Source organism: Ammodytes marinus (assembly GCF_949987685.1).
Source record: "Ammodytes marinus genome assembly, chromosome: 8".
Lineage (NCBI taxonomy): Eukaryota > Metazoa > Chordata > Actinopteri > Uranoscopiformes > Ammodytidae > Ammodytes > Ammodytes marinus.
Genome location: NC_137212.1, coordinates 18,639,804 through 18,660,379, shown reverse-complemented (window position 1 = coordinate 18,660,379; position 20,576 = coordinate 18,639,804). Strand labels below are relative to the sequence as shown.

Below are 20,576 nucleotides of genomic sequence, written 5' to 3'. Positions count from 1 at the left end.
GTGTTATATTGGTTGACCTGGCAGTAGAAGGGGAGGGTGGGGGGGGGGGTGTCTGTGGGTCCCTTCAACCTCGAACAACCTCAATCCAATGACGGGAATTCATTTAATCATCTCCAAGTAAGACTGGGGAATGTTGAAGTAGCCATTAAAAAGATATTCTGTTAAGAAACTGAAGATCTTTTTTTTAAGGTTTAGTGGACTGACTAACTCTTCTTCACATGTTCCAAATACAGGATGTTGCTCAGTTTGTCATGTTTTAGTTGTAAACCCTTCAGCACTTTCACTTTTGGTGTTGATTTAGTGCTTTTGCGACTGCTTCGGGTTAAGGTTACCAATTGGTGTGGTGTGTCCAGTGTCCCCGATGTGTTGTACACTTCCTTTGAAAGCCCTAGAAATATGTTCTGAAGAAAGCGTGAAGGTTTGCTGCATTCGTGGTCATTTTATCCCCTGCAACTATTTGATTTTTTCCAGATGTCACTCTGATCCGACCTGTTCTGATGATGTTTTTTCTGAATCATGAATACCGAGCTGTTATAAATTACTCTGGATTTGTATGTCTACCACATGCCAGATGAACTGCAGGGCTTATTGTAAAACATTGAAAGGTATGTGAAAGTAAGTTAAATGGACAACCATGATTTGTCCAAAGCATGTAGGGAGCTGAACATTACACACCCATATGTGATTATTTAAACATCTTATTTAAAAACCATATACGTTAATATGCTGCTATAAAAAGCCTCCATTTTCCCAGGAAGACTTTCTCAAAATATTTTGAAACCTGGCTGCAGGGATTTCCTGCCATTGTGACAAAAGAGCTTTTAGTGTGGTCCTACGCTGATGTTGTGTGATAGTTGGCGTCAGTACATACCAAAGGTGTTGACCTGGCTTTGTCCACAAGGGAATTGTCATGTTGTAACTGGAAAGGGCCAAACTTCCGCCTACAATAAAAAAAGAAAATTAAATTAAAAAAGTACCCACATGCTCCTATTTCAAAATGTACACAGTAACCCCACAAAAGGCGCACCAAACATTACATTAAATTAATGGTTACTACTTAAATAAAAGTATCAGTACCCGCTGTCTAAAAGTACTCTATTACAAGTACATATGCGTATAGAGGTATAAGCAGCATAAATGGTGCAGCATGGTACTGGTCAGAGTTATAGGCAAATGGCACAAGATTAATACTGATGCATCAACTCATTATCAGCATTTTAATATCTTAGCTAGTTGTTCTGGAGGTAAATTTTACTATTTCAAACAGTCACGCAAAATTTTAATTTATCATAACATGATGATTTAGGCTTTATGTTAATGATACAATTTAAAACTTCATCTGAAAAGTAGTAACAGCTTCGAAAATAACTGTAGTGGAGTAGAAATAGCCTATATATCGCTCCCTCCAATGTAGTGGAGTACCCTAGAAGTATATAGAAGTAAAATACATGTCAATCTAAAGCAACTTCATACTTGACTAAATGTATCAGTAACACTTTTTTACAGTCTATGATTGGTTACAATGTTATATAAGGTTCACTGTTTTCTTTAATTGAGGAAATACTTAGAAACACATCACTCCCACCTAGTGGTCGGAAGTGGCACTGCGCCCAGAACAGAGATCCATTCTATTGATCCAGTGAGTGGGTCTTGGCGGAAGGCCTTCACGGACTGTCGGTCAATGCAGTTTTAGTGCTGCCTTCAGGGACTGTGATTTAGAAAGAAAGAAAGAAAGAAAGAAAGAAAGAAAGAAAGAAAGAAAGAAAGAAAGAAAGAAAGAAAGAAAGAAAGAAAGAAAGAAAGAAAGAAAGAAAGAAAGAAAGAAAGAAAGAAAGAAAGAAAGAAATTCTGATTTTGACCAATAGAAAAGAATAACATGTGAGCGTTAACCAATCACATTCAGTGGCTAAGTTTCACCAGGTAGAGGATAGGCTATAAACACACCCTGCTTGGGGGACAAAAAATCATCAGATAATTATTTTTATGCTGGAGCTGTGAGAGATAATTGAGTCTGTTCATACCTAATCCCAACCTCCTTCAAACTTAAGTTTCAGCAAACATGGTGAGGATGTAAATGACATTAAGGTGTTTATATTTCCTTATGTGATTAATAAAGCAAAGTCAAAGCTCTGTAGAAAAGAGTCCTGTGTAAAAAGTGTTTTTGCTTTCCACAGCGTGAGTGTATCTCCGTGCATGTTGGTCAGGCTGGTGTCCAGATTGGTAATGCCTGCTGGGAGCTTTACTGCCTGGAACATGGGATCCAGCCGGACGGACAGATGCCCAGTGACAAGACGCGTGCAGGAGACGATTCCTTCAACACCTTCTTCAGTGAGACTGGAGCCGGAAAATATGTCCCCAGAGCAATTTTTGTGGACCTGGAGCCCACTGTCATTGGTAAATTCAAATTAAATATAGATGATGTAGTTTAATTTGATTTCATATAGTCAATTTCTCAAGTAATGAGGTTGAACATCTCTTAAAATGAATGACCTAACCGTTTGGCATATCTGTGATCATGGCTTCCTGATTTTCCACAGCTTTGGAGGTGGAACCGGCTCTGGTTTTACCTCCCTGCTGATGGAGTGTTTGACTGTGGACTACGGCAAGAAGTCCAAGCTTAAGTTCTCAGTCTACCCAGCTCCTCAGATGTTCAGCGCTGTGGTGGAGCCCTACAACTCCATCCTGACCACCCACACCACCCTGGAGCACTCTGACTGTGCCTTCATGGTCAGTGGCGTGCACAGACATTTTGGGGGGCAGGTGCTCATTGCAAAAAAAAGCGCACAATATATTCTATCGATGAATGACCAAATCATTTTAAGGGTACTTGTACAATATCCCCCCCTGGCCTAATGACTTTTAATACCCGGCCACACATAGTGTTTCTCAAAGGAATTTGGGAGACTGTGTTTGGGACCCTGGACCTTCTAGGGGGGTCAGGGGGAATGCTCCCCCGGAAGAAAATTTTTAACCTTTTAAAGTAAAATTCATCAATCAGGTGCACGTTGAGAAGAAAGCTAAGGCTAAATCACCTGTGTCAATGTGGGCTATTTAATACTATTTTCTGGAATAATTTGGAGACACAGAATTACCAAAAAGCAGAAAGAAAAAATGTACATGTTTGAAAAAAAAACAGTCAGTTTCGGATTTTTTTAAATAATCCCTTATCCCGAATTATCTCTTTGAAGTCTTCGTTAGGCCCCTGATCTCCGTACTAATAATATCCTACTAAGGTAAATACAAGATTACTGCAAGTCTGGTAACATAGAAATAACTTATGGTTGGGACAAAATAATATAATTAGCTTATATAGCTTCATGATTTAGTACCACCAACCCACTTTGCGTAGTTAAAATAAAATGTGTGGACAGCATTTCAATAACATTTGAGGAACAGTTCAACATTAAAATCTGAGCTTTAAAAGGCCCTGGTGCACCAACTGGTCTTAACTAAGCCTGGTTGTAACTGCTAAGTAGGGCGTAGTTAAGACCAGGCTTAAGAATGGGCGTAGTTAAGACCAGGCTTAAGAATGGGCGTAGTTAAGACCAGGCTTAAGAATGGACAGTTAACATGACTCTGGTCTTGACTCTGACCCTTCATCTTCATCTTCCTCCTTGCTGCTGGTGGATGCTTTCATCCAGGAGAGCAGAGAGCTGTAGCTCCCTTTCTTTTGCCTTTTTAACCTCTCCTTTCTAGGCATTGCAATTTGTAAATAAAAAGAGACCAACCATATAAAATAAGACTGCTTGGTTACATTACAACCAGGCACAAGGCTACTTTATCTGCAGGCAATTGGGAATTGCCTGTTTGTCATTTAGCAAATAAATTACTGCATGTGTTAATTATATAGCCTAAAGTAAACCTAAACAACACTAAATATTCAGCATACTGATAGATTCACATGCTGTAACAGTGACAAACTCCGCCGAAATTAGTTGTGTTCATCACGTCATATCTATTTTTTTTTTGGGCTAGCTTGTTAAACAGGACAGTCGGCTAATTTATGCTCAGCTGTGTGGCGCTGCATGATAGAGGCTACTTTAAAACAGAGACAGATAAATGCAAGTTATAGCTTGGCAACTGAGGCTTTGGGGGCAAACAATACACTCTTGACTCCATTCAATGTATGTGTTACCTCACTGGTGGGGCAGGGCAGGCCGGGGAGTAGGTGTGTGTGTGCAGCAGCTGTGAACTGCTGCGACAACGCGCCTCCGTTTGTGTCCACTCTGCGCGTTCACGTTGAAGTGTGTGCGGAGGAGGAGGAAGGGGGGCATATTGGGGCATTATTGTCAAACGTTTTTAATCGTTGAGCATTTATAGATGATAATGTCGGCATGGGCCACATACACTGTAAAAAAAAAAAAAAAAAAAAAAAAAGAACTTTCAGATTTTTTTAATTTTTTTCAAAAGGGCACTTGATTGGGCCAGGGGAAAAGGGCAGGTGCTTCAGCACCACTTCAGGTCTACCTGTGCACGCCACTGTTCATGGTAGATAACGAGGCCGTCTATGATATCTGCCGTAGAAACCTCGATATCGAGCGTCCCAGTTTCACCAACCTAAACAGGTTGATGAGTCAGATTGTATCCTCCGTCACTGCCTCCCTTCGTTTTGATGGCGCCCTCAATGTTGATCTGACGGAATTCCAGACCAACTTAGTGCCTTTTCCCCAATCCACTTCCCCCTGGCCACCTATGTCCCTGTCATCTCTGCTGAGAAGCCTACCATGAGCAGCTAACAGTGGCAGACATCACCAACGCCTGCTTCGAACCAGCCAATCAGATGGAGAAATGTGACCCTCGCCATGGCAAATATATGGCATGTTGCCTCTTATATCATGGTGATGTTGTGCCCAAAGATGTGAATGCTGCCATTGCCACCATCAAGAGCAAGCGCACCATCCAGTTTGTGGACTGGTGCCCCACTGGTTTCAAGGTTGGAATCAACTACCAGCCACCCACTGTGGTTCATGCTGAGCAACACCACTGCTATTACAGAGGCCTGGGCTCGGCTTGACCACAAGTTTGACCTGATGTTCTCTAAGCGTGCCTTTGTTCACTGGTATGTGGGTGAGGGTATGGAGGATGGAGAGTTCAACGAGGCCAGAGAGGACAGGGCAGCTCTGGAGAAGGATTATGAGGAGGTTGGAGCTGATAGTCTGGGAGATGAAGAAGACGAGTATTAGGCATTGATCTCCAAACTGCTATAAATAAAGTTTATTAATGCACTGTAGGCAACTTGTGTCTTGGTAATTCCATAGGGCAGAAATACTGTTTAAGAACAGCATATTTAATAGAGTAGTGAACATTGTTCTGTTTCAGTAGCCCTCGCTCATTCTAAAAGCCAGTATTATTTTTTCTGTGATACTTTGATCTTCTGCTGTGTATCATCACATTACACTGTAAAGTAGCCTATTCCAGAATGCGATCAAACCAAGCTCAATACCATACATATAAAACGCTTGGTGTCATCTACCTTGTGAAGTGGGCAATTCCACGGGGAGATTAAATTGCTAAACATGTCCGTGAAGTAGGTTTACAATAGGCTATGTTTTAACACTGATGGCCTTTTTGTATCATGTTAAATATGCTTAAATACAATTTCTGTAGGATACATGACTCAGCCAACAGAACTTTTAACATCACATCGTTATCCTGAAAATCAAACAGATTTTGTTATTATTATTTTTTTATCGAGTGAAGCCTCTTTAGACTCCAGCAGACAGCGCTATAGATGTATACATGGATGTCGGATATCCGATCTGGCCCATATCAGACCCCGCCCCACTCCGCGTTCTGCAGCCAGGGGTACTAGGATCCAGGCGCGTGGATACTATTGGATGGTACAGCTGTAGCCGGTTGCAGCATGTGATCCTGACCAGGTTTTACCGCAGTCATCGACAACTCCGTGTGGGCGTGCCCGACCGGCTTCCATAACAGCCAGTTAAGCGAACCACCAAACCTGCAGGTCAGGCAGCACTGAGTGCAAGTCATCCTGACAACATAGTTTTTAACAGTCGAGTGGGTTGTGCTAGTAGTGTTTGTTAGCAGCTCTTCCTCAGTTAGCAGACACAGCGAGCAGTGACACGGGGAAAGCGCTTGCTTGCTGTCACTAACCGCCGTAGCAGACGCTGATTAGCAACTTGTTAGCTAACCACATGGATCCTCCAAACACCAACATGAACGCTCAGGCGCAGGTGTTGTTGAACCACGCGAGGACTCTCAGGCTGCACACCGGGAACTTAGTCAACCGAAGCCGCCTGAAAAAGAAATGTCCGAGCTCTCCCAGTGAGGAGGTAAGATAAAGATACAATACATACTGTTCAATTTAAAAGCCACGACAGTTTTATCACCACCGGCGTTGTTAGTAGTTGTTAGCTAATTAGCTTAGCCTTCAATTTACCGCTACCTGGTTAAATATTTAAACAGTAAAGGACACCTCTGTGTGTGTTTGTGTGTGTGTAAGTCTGATGTATATTGAAATCGATCAAGGCCTGTTATGTCGGACTAAACTTTGAGCTGGGTTGTAAAGTTTACTGACAACCCGGCGATGAATGATTGTTCTAAAACGCTCGCGCTAAATGTAATGTTACTGTTGTTAACCTGGAAATGTCAAACAGGTGATCTACGTCTTGTGTAGGCAGGTGCTTTATTGGAAAAGTGCTTTAAATTCTAACCATCTTGAAGTATGCGAACACCAACACGATACGATCAAAATGCAGTTTCCCAGTGCCTGAGCCTGAGGTGACCTATCCTAACAGTTCTGATAAGATGTAAATAGTGACCTGTAGGCCTTTTGACAAGTAGGGCCTATGCCATTATCAGAATAGAGGAGAACTGATTTGTGTGTAGGCATACTAATCCATTATTTAACTTTGGCACTGCATAGATGTTTACATAAGTTATATATAAGGGTGTGGTGGCCTTTCCTTGAAAGGGTTGGGTCAGACTTTTTTGTTTTCAAGTTTACTTTAGAGACATCACCACTCTGTAACTAAACATCAAGAGCAACTTCCCTCCTGAGCATATTTGGTAATTGGGGACAATGCTGAGATGTGCCTGCCATACCATAGGCCGAAGTTGTTCTTTGTTGTTGGGATTGTTGTGTTTAAAAGACAATTCAGATTCAGCAAAATACGGCTTGACTGAGATATTAGAGTGCAGATTCATTCATTGCAACATTCAAGTTGGATTAATGACTGGGGCCGAGCAATTTCTCTTTCAATCTATCAGACTGTGTGCACACTACCACAAAAACAAATACTTGTCCAGATTCTGTTGTTAAAGGTAATTGAACTTACTTGCCCCATCTTTATATTTTTGTTAAAAGTTTCAAAATAAAACATTCGTCAGCACCTCAACTTGACTTTTTCCTCTAATCTCCATGTTCTGCACTTTGAGAGAATTTCTTTTTTAACATTCTGGTGTTTGTGCAACTGATTTCATTAATATCTGATTTAAACTTTCTGCTTTTCTGTATTATATTTCAGCTGCAAGACTGCATTCAAGCCTCACTCAGCGATTGGTTTTCTGCAACAAAACCAGCATCCACGGTGGGGACACATTCACAGTTTTAAAAATGTTTTCATGTTGTGCTGTTTGGTTCTCAATTTAAGCTGTTGGTGGCTCTGCTTATTCAAACTCTCCTGTACCAGTTTTGCATGTCTGCACAGAAATAACCAACCAGTGTAACTACTCTTTCTGGCCGAGGATTCCAGCGCTTGAAAAGATAAAATAACTTTAGTGTTGAACATCAAAGGATGCCTCCAGGATTACTGAAAAGGAGCTGTCATGATGAATGTTCATGCAGTGCTGGCTGCCAAAGGCGCCATTCCAAATGTGTGACTGTCTGTTGCGATGGGGGGTGGGTGTACACTACAGAAACTTTACTCTCAAGGCAATCTTTCCATTCATTGAAAGATTTTCTAAAAAGTTTAAATCAAATAAAAACCCATTGGTTGTAAGATTTTTCTTCAAACTAACATGTTCTAAGACTTAGATGGAGATTCCAAAGGCTGCAGGATGAAATGTAGTGAACCGCCATTCCTGCTGAACACGTCCCTACTCTGGCTGTTTTGCTGGGCTCAGCTTATCTGCTTTGGCTTTTACCACTGGACTCAACCAGGGATAGGGGAGATTTAATAGTTGAACTAAAGGGTCTTAAATACTTGTATATACAAAGCTTTTTAGACACATCCCCCTGCAGGCAAATATAGAGAATGGTTCGAGTCCAGAGTTCTCTTCATATCATGTTTCGTGTGTAGATGCTAAACAAACCAGAAAAAACCCCACATGCGTTTTGTTTTTCAGCTTGTTTATTTTGTAAAGTTGAAAAGTCCAATTATGGTAATGTCCCTGTCAAACATCCACATCCTTATGTAAATCCGATGGCAATTTTCATGTACTGTAGGTCTCATGTCTGAATAAGTCCAGAGTACCTGCAGCGCAATGTTGTGCAGAAATAAAGTTGTACAGCAACATCTAGTGGACATGGTTGTGAAAGCAACTCATTTACTAATGTAATACCTGTAATCTTATTTCACATGACTTGGTGGGAAACTATAGTGACTTAAATGTGAAGTAAGCGATTTATTTATGTTAATATAAGTGTTAAATCGCTCTTTATTCATACAGTGATCACTTATATCAGGGGTGTCAAACTCATTTTCACAAAGGGCTACTCTACGATATGATAATCACACTAAGGGCCAGACTGACATACCTTCTTTTTAATCGTAAAATAAAAAGAACATATCTAAGTAAGTATAGCATTTTCGGGGGACAAATTATAGGTGGGGTGTATGGGGGTGCTCCCCCCCAAATTTTTTTTAATGTCACACACTTAATTTCCTGCATTCTGGTGGATTTTTATCCACCGATCTGTGCCTTTTCGGCATCAATTTATGTTGGAAATGTCTTCATTTTTGTAAAGGCAAAGACAACATTCAGGTTCCTGGTGAAACAATTATAAATGACTATAATGCAGTAAGGCTCTCAGGCATTATGGATTGAGCCACAATATTTGACCATTCCGCTTACTGAACCTTTAACTCTGGTTGCCTCATTCAGATCTTCAAAACATACAGATCCACACCAGAGGAGCCTAAGTACATTACTAAAAGTAGTAGTTTATGTACATTATAAGAAAGGAAGTATTCTGGGAAAATATTTCCTTCCCCTGGTAAACCAGATCGTAATAGTTAATATCTAAGAAACCATTAAAAAAGACAAATAGCGCTCCCCTTTTTCACTTTGTGAGGGGCCTACTAGGTGCGGGCAGTGTTAGAGTTAGCAGATGATATACCAATCTGATCCAAGTACCTTTTTGTGAGTCTCAAAGTGAATTCCTTGTGTTGTAGGTTTTTCCAGAAACACTGGAATGCTCCATCCCCCAGGCAACAGATGCCATCACACCTGAAGAGAGGGAGGAGCTGAAGGTCTCAGGTCAGAATGACATCCTTGCTGAATAAAAATGTAATGTGTTAGTAAATACTAGTTGAGTGGTAGTAAATGAACCAAATAAGTAATAATTAATATCAAACTGGTATCAAACCTACCAGATGCTACAAAACAAATGCCGTAGTAGTTCATGGTGGCTTTATTTTTCACAGTCAAGCTGTTCCTGTGTGAGTCGGTTCAGTCCTCTATCAGAGATGCAGTGGAGATGGGTGAGCTTTAAGACTCTTTGACAACTTTTCATGCACTTTGAATTACACACAAAATAATAACTTTAAAACCTTTTGTCTCTCATCCCTAGCCTGCCAGACGCTGGCTGTGTCCCAGCTTGACTCTGTTATCATAGCGCCACCTGGGCCCCTGGAAAGTGAGGGCCTAAGTTTGTCTCACCTTCAGCCAGGCTGGGAGGAGCTGGAGGCTCTGGTCAGGAGCCAGCAGATTGCCGCCATTGGCACCTCTGACCTGGACAAAGATCTGCTGGAAAAGCTCTACAACTGGGCTCAGGTGTGTATGAAATGTGTGTATGTGAGCTATACATTGTGTCATCTCTAAGCTGGGCAGACAGACACTGCATTTTCACTCATTTCCTATGTTGCATTAACACATCCTACATATAAAAGCAGTATTTGCCCACGTACCTCCTCTTGTACCAGGTGAAGCCCAGCAGTAACCAGGTCAACCTGGCCTCCTGCTGTGTGATGCCTCCTGATCTGACAGCCTTCGCTAAGGAGTTTGACATCCAGCTGCTCACACACAGTGATCCCAAAGGTGAAATTCTTGGCTTCTTGCCACACTTTAATATTAAAATAGTTTAGTTTTACTGTTTTGTACCTTTTTTTTTTCTCGAGTTTCAAATGTGTCCTTTCTTGCCTCATGTCTCCATCCACAGAGCTGATGTCAGCAGCAACGTTCAAGGAGGCGGTGCAGGATGGAATGCAGGACCTGAACATCGCTGACTGGAGGCTGGAGTGGGTCTTACGCTATTCCATTATTGTCAAGAGCAGGGGCATCATCAAGGCTAAAGGCTACCTTGTCAGCGCGAGAAAGGCCAGCCCCTAGCACACTCCACCAGAGAAGAACACACATGGACAAAGCCATTTTCCTCCTCTTTCATTCACACATGCGCACAACCCCAATATGCAAAGCAGCAGCTCTGAGTAACTGGCCAATCACCATGATTCTTGAGGCCTTCAATTTATCTCACAGATCAAGTTGCATCTTGATCATGGTTGCGTTCCGAATCGCATACTCTTTCTTTTTTCTATTCTACATACTACATCTGACGATAAAAAGAATCTAGTTAGGATGCAGTAGGCATACTATTGGGACATACTTTTCTCTCTTATTTCATCATAACATTGCGCCTTGATCTTGCCTCTTGATTTTATATCCGTCGCATCCCCGTTTGTTTTCATAACATGGACCTATAGGCTTCGTCGATGTTACGTCACTTCACGTGCGCACTGGATTGTGGGTCAGAATCGCCCAAATAGGATGCACTTTTCAACACTAACAATCTTGGCCGCATGAAGTAGACCATCCGGGTATTCTAACCATCCTAAATCTGGCCACAAGAATCGGGACATCCTAAATCTTTTTTCTACATACTATATAGTAGAAAGTATGCGATTCGGAACGCAACCCATCTATGATTTTTTTCTGTTAACCGATGCAGGTGTTCATTACCATAGTCTCAAAAATAAGAGATGAACATGCAAGATCAACTCCGGTGTCAGTTTTGAGAGAATAGATTGAGGGCGCACTCACACCCGGCCCTGTTGATCCGTACCGTGCTTAAGCCCCCCTATTCCCCTGCTGGCCAGGCCCGGCCTGCACTCGCACTGCTCCTACAGATCCGGGTCCAGGCACGAATGCTTCTTGCCATACGTCACCACATCTTTAATGCCGAGGGTTTGGGATTTGGAGCGTATTTGTATCTAATTGTTTGACAATATTTAGATCCAGCCAAATTTGCAGCAAACATTCCACTACAACATCAATCTCATATAAATTGATGACAGGATCACCGTGTATAAATGTGCTTGTGCCAGCCCAAGTACACCTCTCCCAACTGTGCCAGAGTTGTGGAAGTGTACCATGAACAGAACGGAGCACTCGCACTGGTCAAATAAACTAGACTTCAGGGGGCAAACGTACTTGGGCACGGTACGGATGGCCTAGTGTGAGTGAGCCCTGGAAGTGAGAGTTTCACCATTGGTGGTTCTCAACGTGAGCAGTACATTGGGGGTAATCAACACAGTAGAGGCTGCTTAAATGATGAAAAATGTTGGTTGCTAAACTTGGGCCCCTAACCTCATTCTGACTTTGAAGTGCCTATGATCTTTTGCTCCTCTTATGCTCATGCCTGCCTTTCCTTCACTGTAATATTCACCTGTGAATTAACCTTTAATACACCACTCTGAATGGAAAGGAAACAAGTAGGTAATGAAAAACGGTAGAGAAATTCTGTTTTTCAGTAAAAAAATTATTCCAAAATATTTTGAAAGTCTAAGTGGAAGAAAATCTGAAAATGTCTGCTTTTCCCTGCTGTATAGGACAATTGCATTCCCCAATTGAGAAAAGTGATGCACTAGTTGAAATCCAGCTACATACTGTATGAGATGTTAATTTTATGAAACTGAAGCTTTTACTGGGAAAGCAGACAACTCCGAGCATATACAACTTGATTTTAATCATGCATTATTTCTTAACCTTTTGCAGTTTTTAACGATGCATTGACATGTTTACCCACCCTATGTTCCTGAGATTAATCTGAGGGTTGACACCACAGCAATGTTGACATACATAGCAGGTTTATGTCCTTTATGTTGTATGCGAGGTGTAAAAAAAAATTGGTTAACTGAGGAAGTTTTCTATTTAAGAATCATGTTTATTTGTTTTTCAGACCGGATCCAGTTTCTCATGAAGACTGAGTTATGTTGTACTGTAAACATATTTAATATTGTCATATATCTGTATATCATGAATTGGCTTTATTAAAAGTATGAAACCAATGCTTATAGCTTCACAATTGGTGTCAAATATTTAAAAGATTGGAGAAGCTTTGGCCGGTGTAAATGTTCGATACCGCACTCAAGAATTTTGGTGTTGCAAATAGACTGAAAAGGGGGGAAATTAATGGGAAAGAATATATTGCAAGGCTTTTTATTTGCTTCTGAGCTTAGTTACTTTTTCCACTGAAGTTTGACACTTTCAATATGCTTTGGTTTAGTGCTATATAAAAATTAGGTATGATTGTTATGTTTTGAATTGTTCAAATTAATTGCCATCGAAAGTGATTGTGTAACATGAACACATCATCATTAATAACCTAAAAAAATACAATAAATAGTACAGACACGACAACATGGAGAATAACATATATAGGAAGAATGAGAATTGGACAGAGCAATCTAAATCGTAAAATGTTTTTGATGAAAAAACATCCTATTGGAAACTGATGATTGTGGGGATTGGGAGACAGTGGATTATACACTAAATTTATGCAGAGAAAATACATGATAAATGGTCTTTAGAGGGCCGGACGAGAAAAGTAAAAGACACATTAAAGTGGAGAAACAGTATATGGGAGGAAGGTGATCCGGAAATATTAAACTGATGCCAACTGATTTAAAAATAATTATAGAAGATGAAGACATGTCAGTAAATATACTGAAGGAGGCAGTAATGCAACTCAAAGGATGCCAACTGCCGTCAAAAGTCAAATAAGTAATACTCAAGGTGCATTCATTTTTCTTATCATTTGTACTTTAGGAAAATTCTCAATGCAGTACATTTAATAGTATTTTACAGTATGGCATTGCTGCTCTTACAACTTACTTGACCCCTGGAAATTAGGCTCACCCCTTAATGATCTCTCGAGTATGAAAAAAGCTCGAACTTGAATAAATTAATTTGAATTTTCAGATATCTGCGATCGTCTGCTCGGCCTTTATGTTTTCTCCGCTTGTCGATTGGTCGCGTCTACATTTCGCACCGGAAGTGAGAGACAAGCCAGGAGGCAAGATGGTGGCCACCAGGAGAGGAGTACGCGTGTACTCTCCGAGTAAAACAAACCCAGAGCAGTCCTCCGATGTCCAGGTACGTGTGGTGGAGATATGCTCTTCAGCCTTTTAAATGTTCACAGAACGGGTGGAGGTTAAGTTGGAGGAAACCTGCCGCCACGTGCCTGTTAGCCGGCGTGTGCAGCCGCTCAAACCTCACGTGGAAACTACCACGGTCCTTTCTGAGTTTGTAAACGTGTCGATGTTGTGACACGAGTATAACTAAATATTGACTACATAAGACAACCCCACACATTGCGTAAGCAGGTTTACTGAAGTCAAGTGTGTATATGTGTCGCCGATTTAATTATCAGCGCTGATTTGAAAGAAGCTGTCATGCATCATACATGCCTTCAGATCATCCTGCTCGGACACACTTTATAATCTTTGAAGGAGCATAAATCACAAAATAATCCACAAACTCCAAACTGTTACAGAATAGACGAAGCAGTTAACTCTTGAACAGTGGGTTACATTCTTTTATATCCAGTAGTTACTATTGCCTTTTCACTGGGAGGGAATATGTCAAACTATAATTTCAGATCAAAATCATTGCTGTTAAATCACTGAATAACTTTGCCTCAGACTGTGATGTCGTACTACCAGACCAGAACTGATCAACTTAAGGATTTTTGTCTCTGACGCCAAAAGTTTTTGTTCAGCTTTATGCTGCATTCACATGGAACATTGTTGTCCATTAACTGTGAATATTAAATTAACAATGAGCACTGGATGATATTTTTTTGATATTACCATCCACACATACTTCGTCATTTCACTCTAGACCACCAAATGTTTGTTAATACGCAGCTGGCTGAAACAAGTCCCTAACAAATACATGACGTTAGGAAAGTTTCGAGAAAAAACTGAAGTAATGCGGTTTTAAAATAAATTATTTGTGACCCATTTAGAATTTGTTATCCAATTTTTTTTGAAAATAATTGTCCTTCTTCATAAGGAGGGTGAGAGGCAGCGGAAGGAAGTCAGAAAGGCTTGAGAGAGGTGGACTAGCACATTGTTGGTTCAATAAATCCATGAGATTCATAAACAATGAAAATATGTCTTTTAATCTCGTCACCAGTTTGTCCTATTCAAGGATCAAGCTTTTTGTGGAACTGGCTTTACTATGAATATTAACTATGTCACTATCTGCCACACAGGCCACTCCCTCTACTGGTCGAAGAACAAGGAGGACTGCTGTCCAATCAGAGAGCCCCCCTACCAAGGATGCACTGCTGGAGACTACCCATCCCGGCTCCTCTCTTAGGAGATGTACCAGGGCGTCTCGACTGCACAGTCCAGACCAGCCGTGCACACCTGTGGGCTCCTGCCACGAAGCCGACACGTCAGACCTGGAGTCCTGCTGCTCTGCCGTGTCCGACGCCCAACCACCGCTGACCCGCACCAGGGGCAGGAGCACGAGAAAGCCCCGTGCGGCAAGTCAAGAAGACGGGGAGATATCCGAGGTGGACTCTTGCTCCTCCGCAGTGTCTGCATCTCAAGCTAGCCAAAGTAGCTGCACACGGAGCACACGCAGGAAGACCATCATCCCCGCCAGCTCCGACCCAACAGCTAGTGACCAGGCAGGAGACATGGAGGTGGGTCCGGTGCCACCAGAGGTGGATTCCTGCAGCTCTGCTGTGTCCGAATCCCAGAGAGTCACCAGAAGTCAGAGAAAAAAACCTACTACTCGCACCAGCAGGTCAGTTGCCAAACAACCAACAACAACCGAGGACTCTGAGCTCTCAGACGCTGACAGCTGCACGTCCATCATCTCTGGAATGAACGTCTCTCAGTCCGCCGCCCGCAGATCCACCAGATCCAGAAGGCGAACAGGTCCCATCCCCCTCCACCTGGACGACACCTCAGAAGGCTCTCTCTCCCCCAGCAGAGTGACCCGAGCCGCCAGAGCGAAGGCGGCGGCGGACATCAGCGAGCCCCAGTCCTGTGAATCTGAAGGCTTTGAGTCAGGGCCCAGTTACAGTAGTATTACAACACGTAGACTTGGGAAGTCCCAGTCCACGCCGGGTGCAAAAGCCGCGGGCTCGGACTCTGACTTGACTGACGTGCATTCCCCGGTGGGCAGCCCTCGCTCCACAAGAAGCAGAGGAGGGACCCCCTGTAGCAGCCGCGCAGGCTCAGGGAACAGCAGTCGCAGCACTCGGGCCTCCAGGCATTCACTCAGAGACCTAAGCATTGTCCTGGAGAAAGCTTTGGTGCCAGCCACAGGGGAGGAGGAGGAAACGGCTTCATTGAACGACTCTATGTTGGAGGACACAGTGATTGGAGAGGAAGACGCAGACTGCACGCTGTTGGAGGACAACGACAAGACCCAACACACACCGGAAGAGACAGAAAGTGTGAATTGTGCCGATGTCACATCAGTTGGGCCGGATGCAATTAGTCTCGAGAAGGGAGTTGTTGTGATTTCAGATGAAGACTCTAATGTGTGTCCCCTTATATCAGAGGAGGCTGTCATTGAAGCTGCAGTAGCTGTCAGACACCAGCAGGAGGAGCCCTGTGCTGAGAATAAGCACGGGGACACCTCAGAGATGGAGGAGATGCAGGAAACAGTCGAGGCATCAGAGCCGGTGGAGCCTTGCCAATCGATGACAGTAACATTATGTGAGGGGACTGCTGAAACCACAGAGGAGAAGGTGGAAGCTGTAGAATTAGCCGATGCCGACTTCCACCCACTACAGGGCAATGAGGATGCTGCCGTGGAAACCAGGCCTTGTGAGGAGGAGGAGGAGGAGGAGGAGAAAATGGAAGTCAGCACATTGAGTGGAGATGCTCAGCTGGTGGTTGACTCCAGTGAGCTCCAAGTTGAAAAGGAGGAAGCTACGGAATTAGCCGATGCCGACCTCCACCCACCACAGGGCAATGAGGGTGCTACCATGGAAACCAGGCCTTGTGAGGAGGGGGAAGAGAAAATGGAAGTCAGCACGTTGAGTGGAGATGCCCATCAGGTGGTTGACTCCAGTAAGCTCCAAGTTGAGTCCATACAGGTGACATCCAGCCAGCGGCAAACGATAACTGTAGAGTCTCGCCCTGAACAGCAATCCGATGACGTCACAGTTGAGAACAGGAAAATAATTAGTCTGCTGGAGAGCAGCGAGGATGAAGATGAATCTGCCGAAGAGGAAGAGCAGGGGAAGGAGGAAAGGGAAGTTTCTGAAGAAGAGGATTATGGGGCAGAGGACAGAGCGGGACCTTCCAGTAAGTCTGAAGCAGCAGCAGCAGCAGCAGCATCATCATCATCATCAGTTGATGGACTGTTTATGATTGACACACGGCCCGGACAGCAGGCTGATGAAGACTACTACAAGACCAAAGCCATGGAGAAGGAAGGAGATGAGCAGGAGGAGCAAGATGAGGAGTTTGTGGACGAGGAAGGGGACGAAGACGAGAATGCAGACATCCTGTTCTCGAGCAGAAATCCTCATTTGTGAGTATATGATAGGTCGCAGCCCCAGATTGGTTGGTTCCCTTAGGAATACACACACGAATGAATGTATTGTCATTAAATCCCATTTAGGGTCAATGTTCTCGAGTTAATGATTCATATCTGCTGTTTTGTAGCAGAATGGCAGTTACCTTTTATGATTTCACTCAAATTAAAAATAAATTATTTAAATTTGATATCTAGTTATCATGACCATACAAGTATCCTAGACCAAACAATAAACCTAGACTGTAATGGACTTAAATTACCTTAAAATTAATTCAAATGGAGGATTTGGAGAATCGTGACAGCCCTAATGCTAAATATGAAGCTACACTGCATCTTAGCTTAGCATAAAGTAAAAAAAGGAAACAGCTAGCCTGGCTTTGTGCAAGCATAACATAATCCTTCTACCGGCGCCTCTATGCTCACTAAGTAACATGTTATGTCGCAGACTCGCAGTGAGTTCCTGAATACCTGGCAACGTCACAGTGAATAATTTATTCCATAAAAGCTGTTTTTTTTTTTTTTTTTTTTTAGATAATTTTACTCCAACAGTAAATAGTGAATTTGTTGGAGTATATCCCAATTCTTTAGTGAGGATGATGTACGTGGAATTGACTCAAAAAATCTAAGGTTCTTCCCAAGATCATTGCAATGAAGGAACGGCAACAATGCGTCTCATTTATGTGTTTTCAATAGTTTTCGCCAAAAGTTTTCTTTGTCACAGAGGACTAAGCCATGTCAGGTGTTGGCCTAACAGACATTACCCATTTGTAAGATCAATTCATTGTTGGGTTTGGCCTTTTTTATACAGATTATTATTTTCTGCGCAGATATAGCCAGTACAGCCACACTCAATATTGGTGTTAGTAATTATAACTGTGTGCAGAAATGAGACATGCCTGCTCCTCCTGAGGAATTTTCTCTGCGCCAATTTGTTTCAGGAAAGAGATGTCCAGCCGCATCGACCCTGGCATCAGACTGAAGGAGCTCGGGGGTTTATACATCAATTTTGATGGCAGCAAATCAAAACCTGTCTCCAGTTCGCTGCAAAAGCTAAAGGAAAAGAAGATCCAAGATGAGGTAAATAGGCGATTGATTTTCACCCCTTTTGAAAGTGTTCTTTTATGCAGAATGAGTAATGAACTTTCTAGTTATGCAAGGACAAATAAATCCAATAACACCCGAGATGGTGTTATCATGGATTCTCTCCAATGTTTTTACTTAGGCCTTTTACGTCTGATTGGTGGAGTGTTGATAAGAGTTTGTTTGCTTTTGCATTAAGTATCTTTTGTTGTTGTCCACAGGTGATGAAGAAGAGTGTGATTGGACCAGACTTTGAAAAGAAGGATGCAGTGCCACCATACAGTGAATCCAAAGAAGCTGCCAAGTTGAAGCGAAGAGTAGGTTTCACGAAGTCGTTAACAAATACATTTAGTTGTCATAAATGCAGTGTCACTGTATGTGCTTCATAGTTGCTTCAGCAGTTTTTTTTTTATTAATTTAAATAACTGTCTTCCAGGTGGAGAGGGAAAAATCGACAGGAGATGGTTGGTTCAATATGAAAGCCCCAGAAATCACCCAGGAGCTGAAAGGAGACCTCAACATCCTGAAGATGAGAGGCTCCATGGATCCCAAGAGGTTCTACAAGAAGAATGACAGAGATGGCTTTCCTAAATATTTCCAGGTCAGTAAAAACAACCAACAAATAGTCTGCTCCTCAAATACTCTCTTCATTATCAATGACGAGACAATGTTCAGATTTTCTTCCTGAAGAAACATGGTCATTCAAATTGAACAGTTGTGGTTTGGATACGTAACTAAAGATTTCTGTGTCAAGCTCGTAATGTTCAACTAAATAATCAAAAATGTTGGTGTGTGTGTTTGATACAGGTTGGAACAGTGGTGGACAACCCAGTCGACTTCTATCATTCCCGTATTGCCAAGAAAGACAGAAAGAGAACCATGGTAGAGGAACTGCTGTCTGATGCTCAGTTTAGACAGTAAGTAAAAATTGCCTTCAGCCATAGACTGTCTATCTGGTAGATTATTTGAATATCATTTATTAGTTAGTGTAATCGGTGGACCATCAGAACCTGTGACACCTAGTGATAAACACAATGAAATAGACCATATATTGTCAGGTGAGGTTTGAGTGATGTACAGAATAATCTAGAATAGGCCGCAGTGTATTTTGTACGTAGTATGTAACCATATCTATTGTGTTCAGGTTTGTTGCATATTTGAAATCTATTACCATCACAATTTGACAGAATGAATGTGAAAATGTCATTGTTCTTCATACTGAGTTTGTGTATTGTCAAGTGTACCTTGTGTGTAGGAATATAAATGGATTTACTCTTTTTCTATCACCAGAAATAACAAAAAGAAGTACCAGCAGATTGTGACAGAGAAAGCAGCACTAGGAGCCGGCAGGAGGAACAACAACAAAAAGAAGAAATTCCACAAGAAGTAGATTTTATTGTGATCAACACAGACTCTTGAGTGGCCTTTTCATACATACTCATAATACCAATTCTCCAATAGGAGGTGGGTTGCTGTTGAAGATTGCAGTATAAATCATTATTTTTGAGACTGAAACATTTAGTAAATCCTGCTCATTCCAGATTATCTCTAAACATGAACTGAGTTTACGTGTCACAAGACGCTGACTGTCATTTCTTTGTACAGTAACAAGAAAAATTGTACACATGCTTGTATGAACAACTTACTTGTATACATTTTTAATTAAAACAACCTTAGTTTTCTAAATATTTTGCTGCACAATAATCATAGTCATCCTAAAAAATACACGCATCAAATTAAAAATAAAATACTTTCTTTTGACTGGCACCAGGGTTTGTAAAGATTCTCCTGATTTAACATAATCACATTCTGAAAATACAGCTTCCTCACGCAACATTTTGCTTTGTGAGGAAATGTCGACTTATGTCATTTATACCAATGCAAATAACAGCAACTTGTGTCCCATATACAGTGCATGGTTTTCACAGGTTGTATACAGTGTTAGGCTGAGGTTAGATCAACTAACCCCTTTTTATTGGTGATTTTGAAAAACAACTGCAGTAGCTAAATAGAATTTTAGCTAATGTTTGATGATCCCTACTGCTAATATGAACAAGGAAATGCTAACTCAGTTTTCTACACAAGTTGCAATGTAAAAGTCATATTTATAAGATATTTCTTTGGACAATAAAACCCTGAAACTTCAAACGGGGCTAAATAAATGGAAACTCAAATCATGGCTAATAAAGAGATTGAAGCAGAGAGATAGGTTATTAAAATACAATCTGCTGTGAAGATAAATCAGACATTTTAGTTTGTTCAAAGGCCAGTGAATATCACAACTGTCAGAAGGTAAATGATACATCGTTATACATTTCTTTGAGTAAGAATTTAAAAATGTACCGTAAAGTTTTTTTATTGAGCAGCAGAATCAGACTGAGTAGCGATGGACTCATGTTAATGTAATCCGGCACCTATGGTTGAATTATATAATGACTTGTTTATTAATAAAAGCACATACAAACACTTCTACATTTTTGATTTTCAATTACCAAGTAATTTCAGTGCAACAGTGGCTCTAAATG

General features: G+C 41.7%; 2 protein-coding genes and 1 pseudogene across 3 annotated transcripts; all 3 read left to right on the top strand.

Moving 5' to 3' along the window:
* The first annotated feature begins 2,174 nt into the window (after positions 1-2,174).
* LOC307254598 (tubulin alpha-1C chain-like) lies at positions 2,175-5,183 on the top strand (annotated as a pseudogene). The gene is made up of 2 exons: positions 2,175-2,731; positions 4,493-5,183. The product of its transcript is annotated as a tubulin alpha-1C chain-like (transcript).
* Positions 5,184-5,923: 740 nt separating this feature from the next.
* On the top strand, positions 5,924-12,467 carry gclm (glutamate-cysteine ligase, modifier subunit). Its single transcript, XM_080032346.1, has 7 exons — positions 5,924-6,293; positions 7,488-7,550; positions 9,357-9,441; positions 9,609-9,665; positions 9,755-9,957; positions 10,107-10,221; positions 10,343-12,467. The coding sequence occupies exons 1-7, from the start codon at positions 6,156-6,158 to the stop codon at positions 10,510-10,512; spliced, it is 831 nt and encodes a 276-aa protein (XP_079888472.1). The 5' UTR covers positions 5,924-6,155; the 3' UTR covers positions 10,513-12,467.
* Positions 12,468-13,461: 994 nt separating this feature from the next.
* On the top strand, positions 13,462-20,518 carry dnttip2 (deoxynucleotidyltransferase, terminal, interacting protein 2). Its single transcript, XM_080032962.1, has 7 exons — positions 13,462-13,554; positions 14,678-16,965; positions 17,910-18,048; positions 18,273-18,368; positions 18,488-18,652; positions 18,859-18,968; positions 19,342-20,518. The coding sequence occupies exons 1-7, from the start codon at positions 13,480-13,482 to the stop codon at positions 19,439-19,441; spliced, it is 2,973 nt and encodes a 990-aa protein (XP_079889088.1). The 5' UTR covers positions 13,462-13,479; the 3' UTR covers positions 19,442-20,518.
* The last annotated feature ends 58 nt before the right edge of the window (positions 20,519-20,576 follow it).

Bases quoted from the DNA above. Each gene is read 5' to 3' on its own strand.
- gclm (XM_080032346.1), top strand. From the start codon at position 6,156: ATGGATCCTCCAAACACCAACATGAACGCTCAGGCGCAGGTGTTGTTG. The intron at 6,294-7,487 runs GTAAGATAAAGA...ATTATATTTCAG, and splicing joins CGAGCTCTCCCAGTGAGGAG to CTGCAAGACTGCATTCAAGC. The intron at 9,442-9,608 runs GTCAGAATGACA...TATTTTTCACAG, and splicing joins GGAGGAGCTGAAGGTCTCAG to TCAAGCTGTTCCTGTGTGAG.
- dnttip2 (XM_080032962.1), top strand. From the start codon at position 13,480: ATGGTGGCCACCAGGAGAGGAGTACGCGTGTACTCTCCGAGTAAAACA. The intron at 18,369-18,487 runs GTAGGTTTCACG...ACTGTCTTCCAG, and splicing joins CTGCCAAGTTGAAGCGAAGA to GTGGAGAGGGAAAAATCGAC. The intron at 18,969-19,341 runs GTAAGTAAAAAT...TTCTATCACCAG, and splicing joins TCTGATGCTCAGTTTAGACA to AAATAACAAAAAGAAGTACC.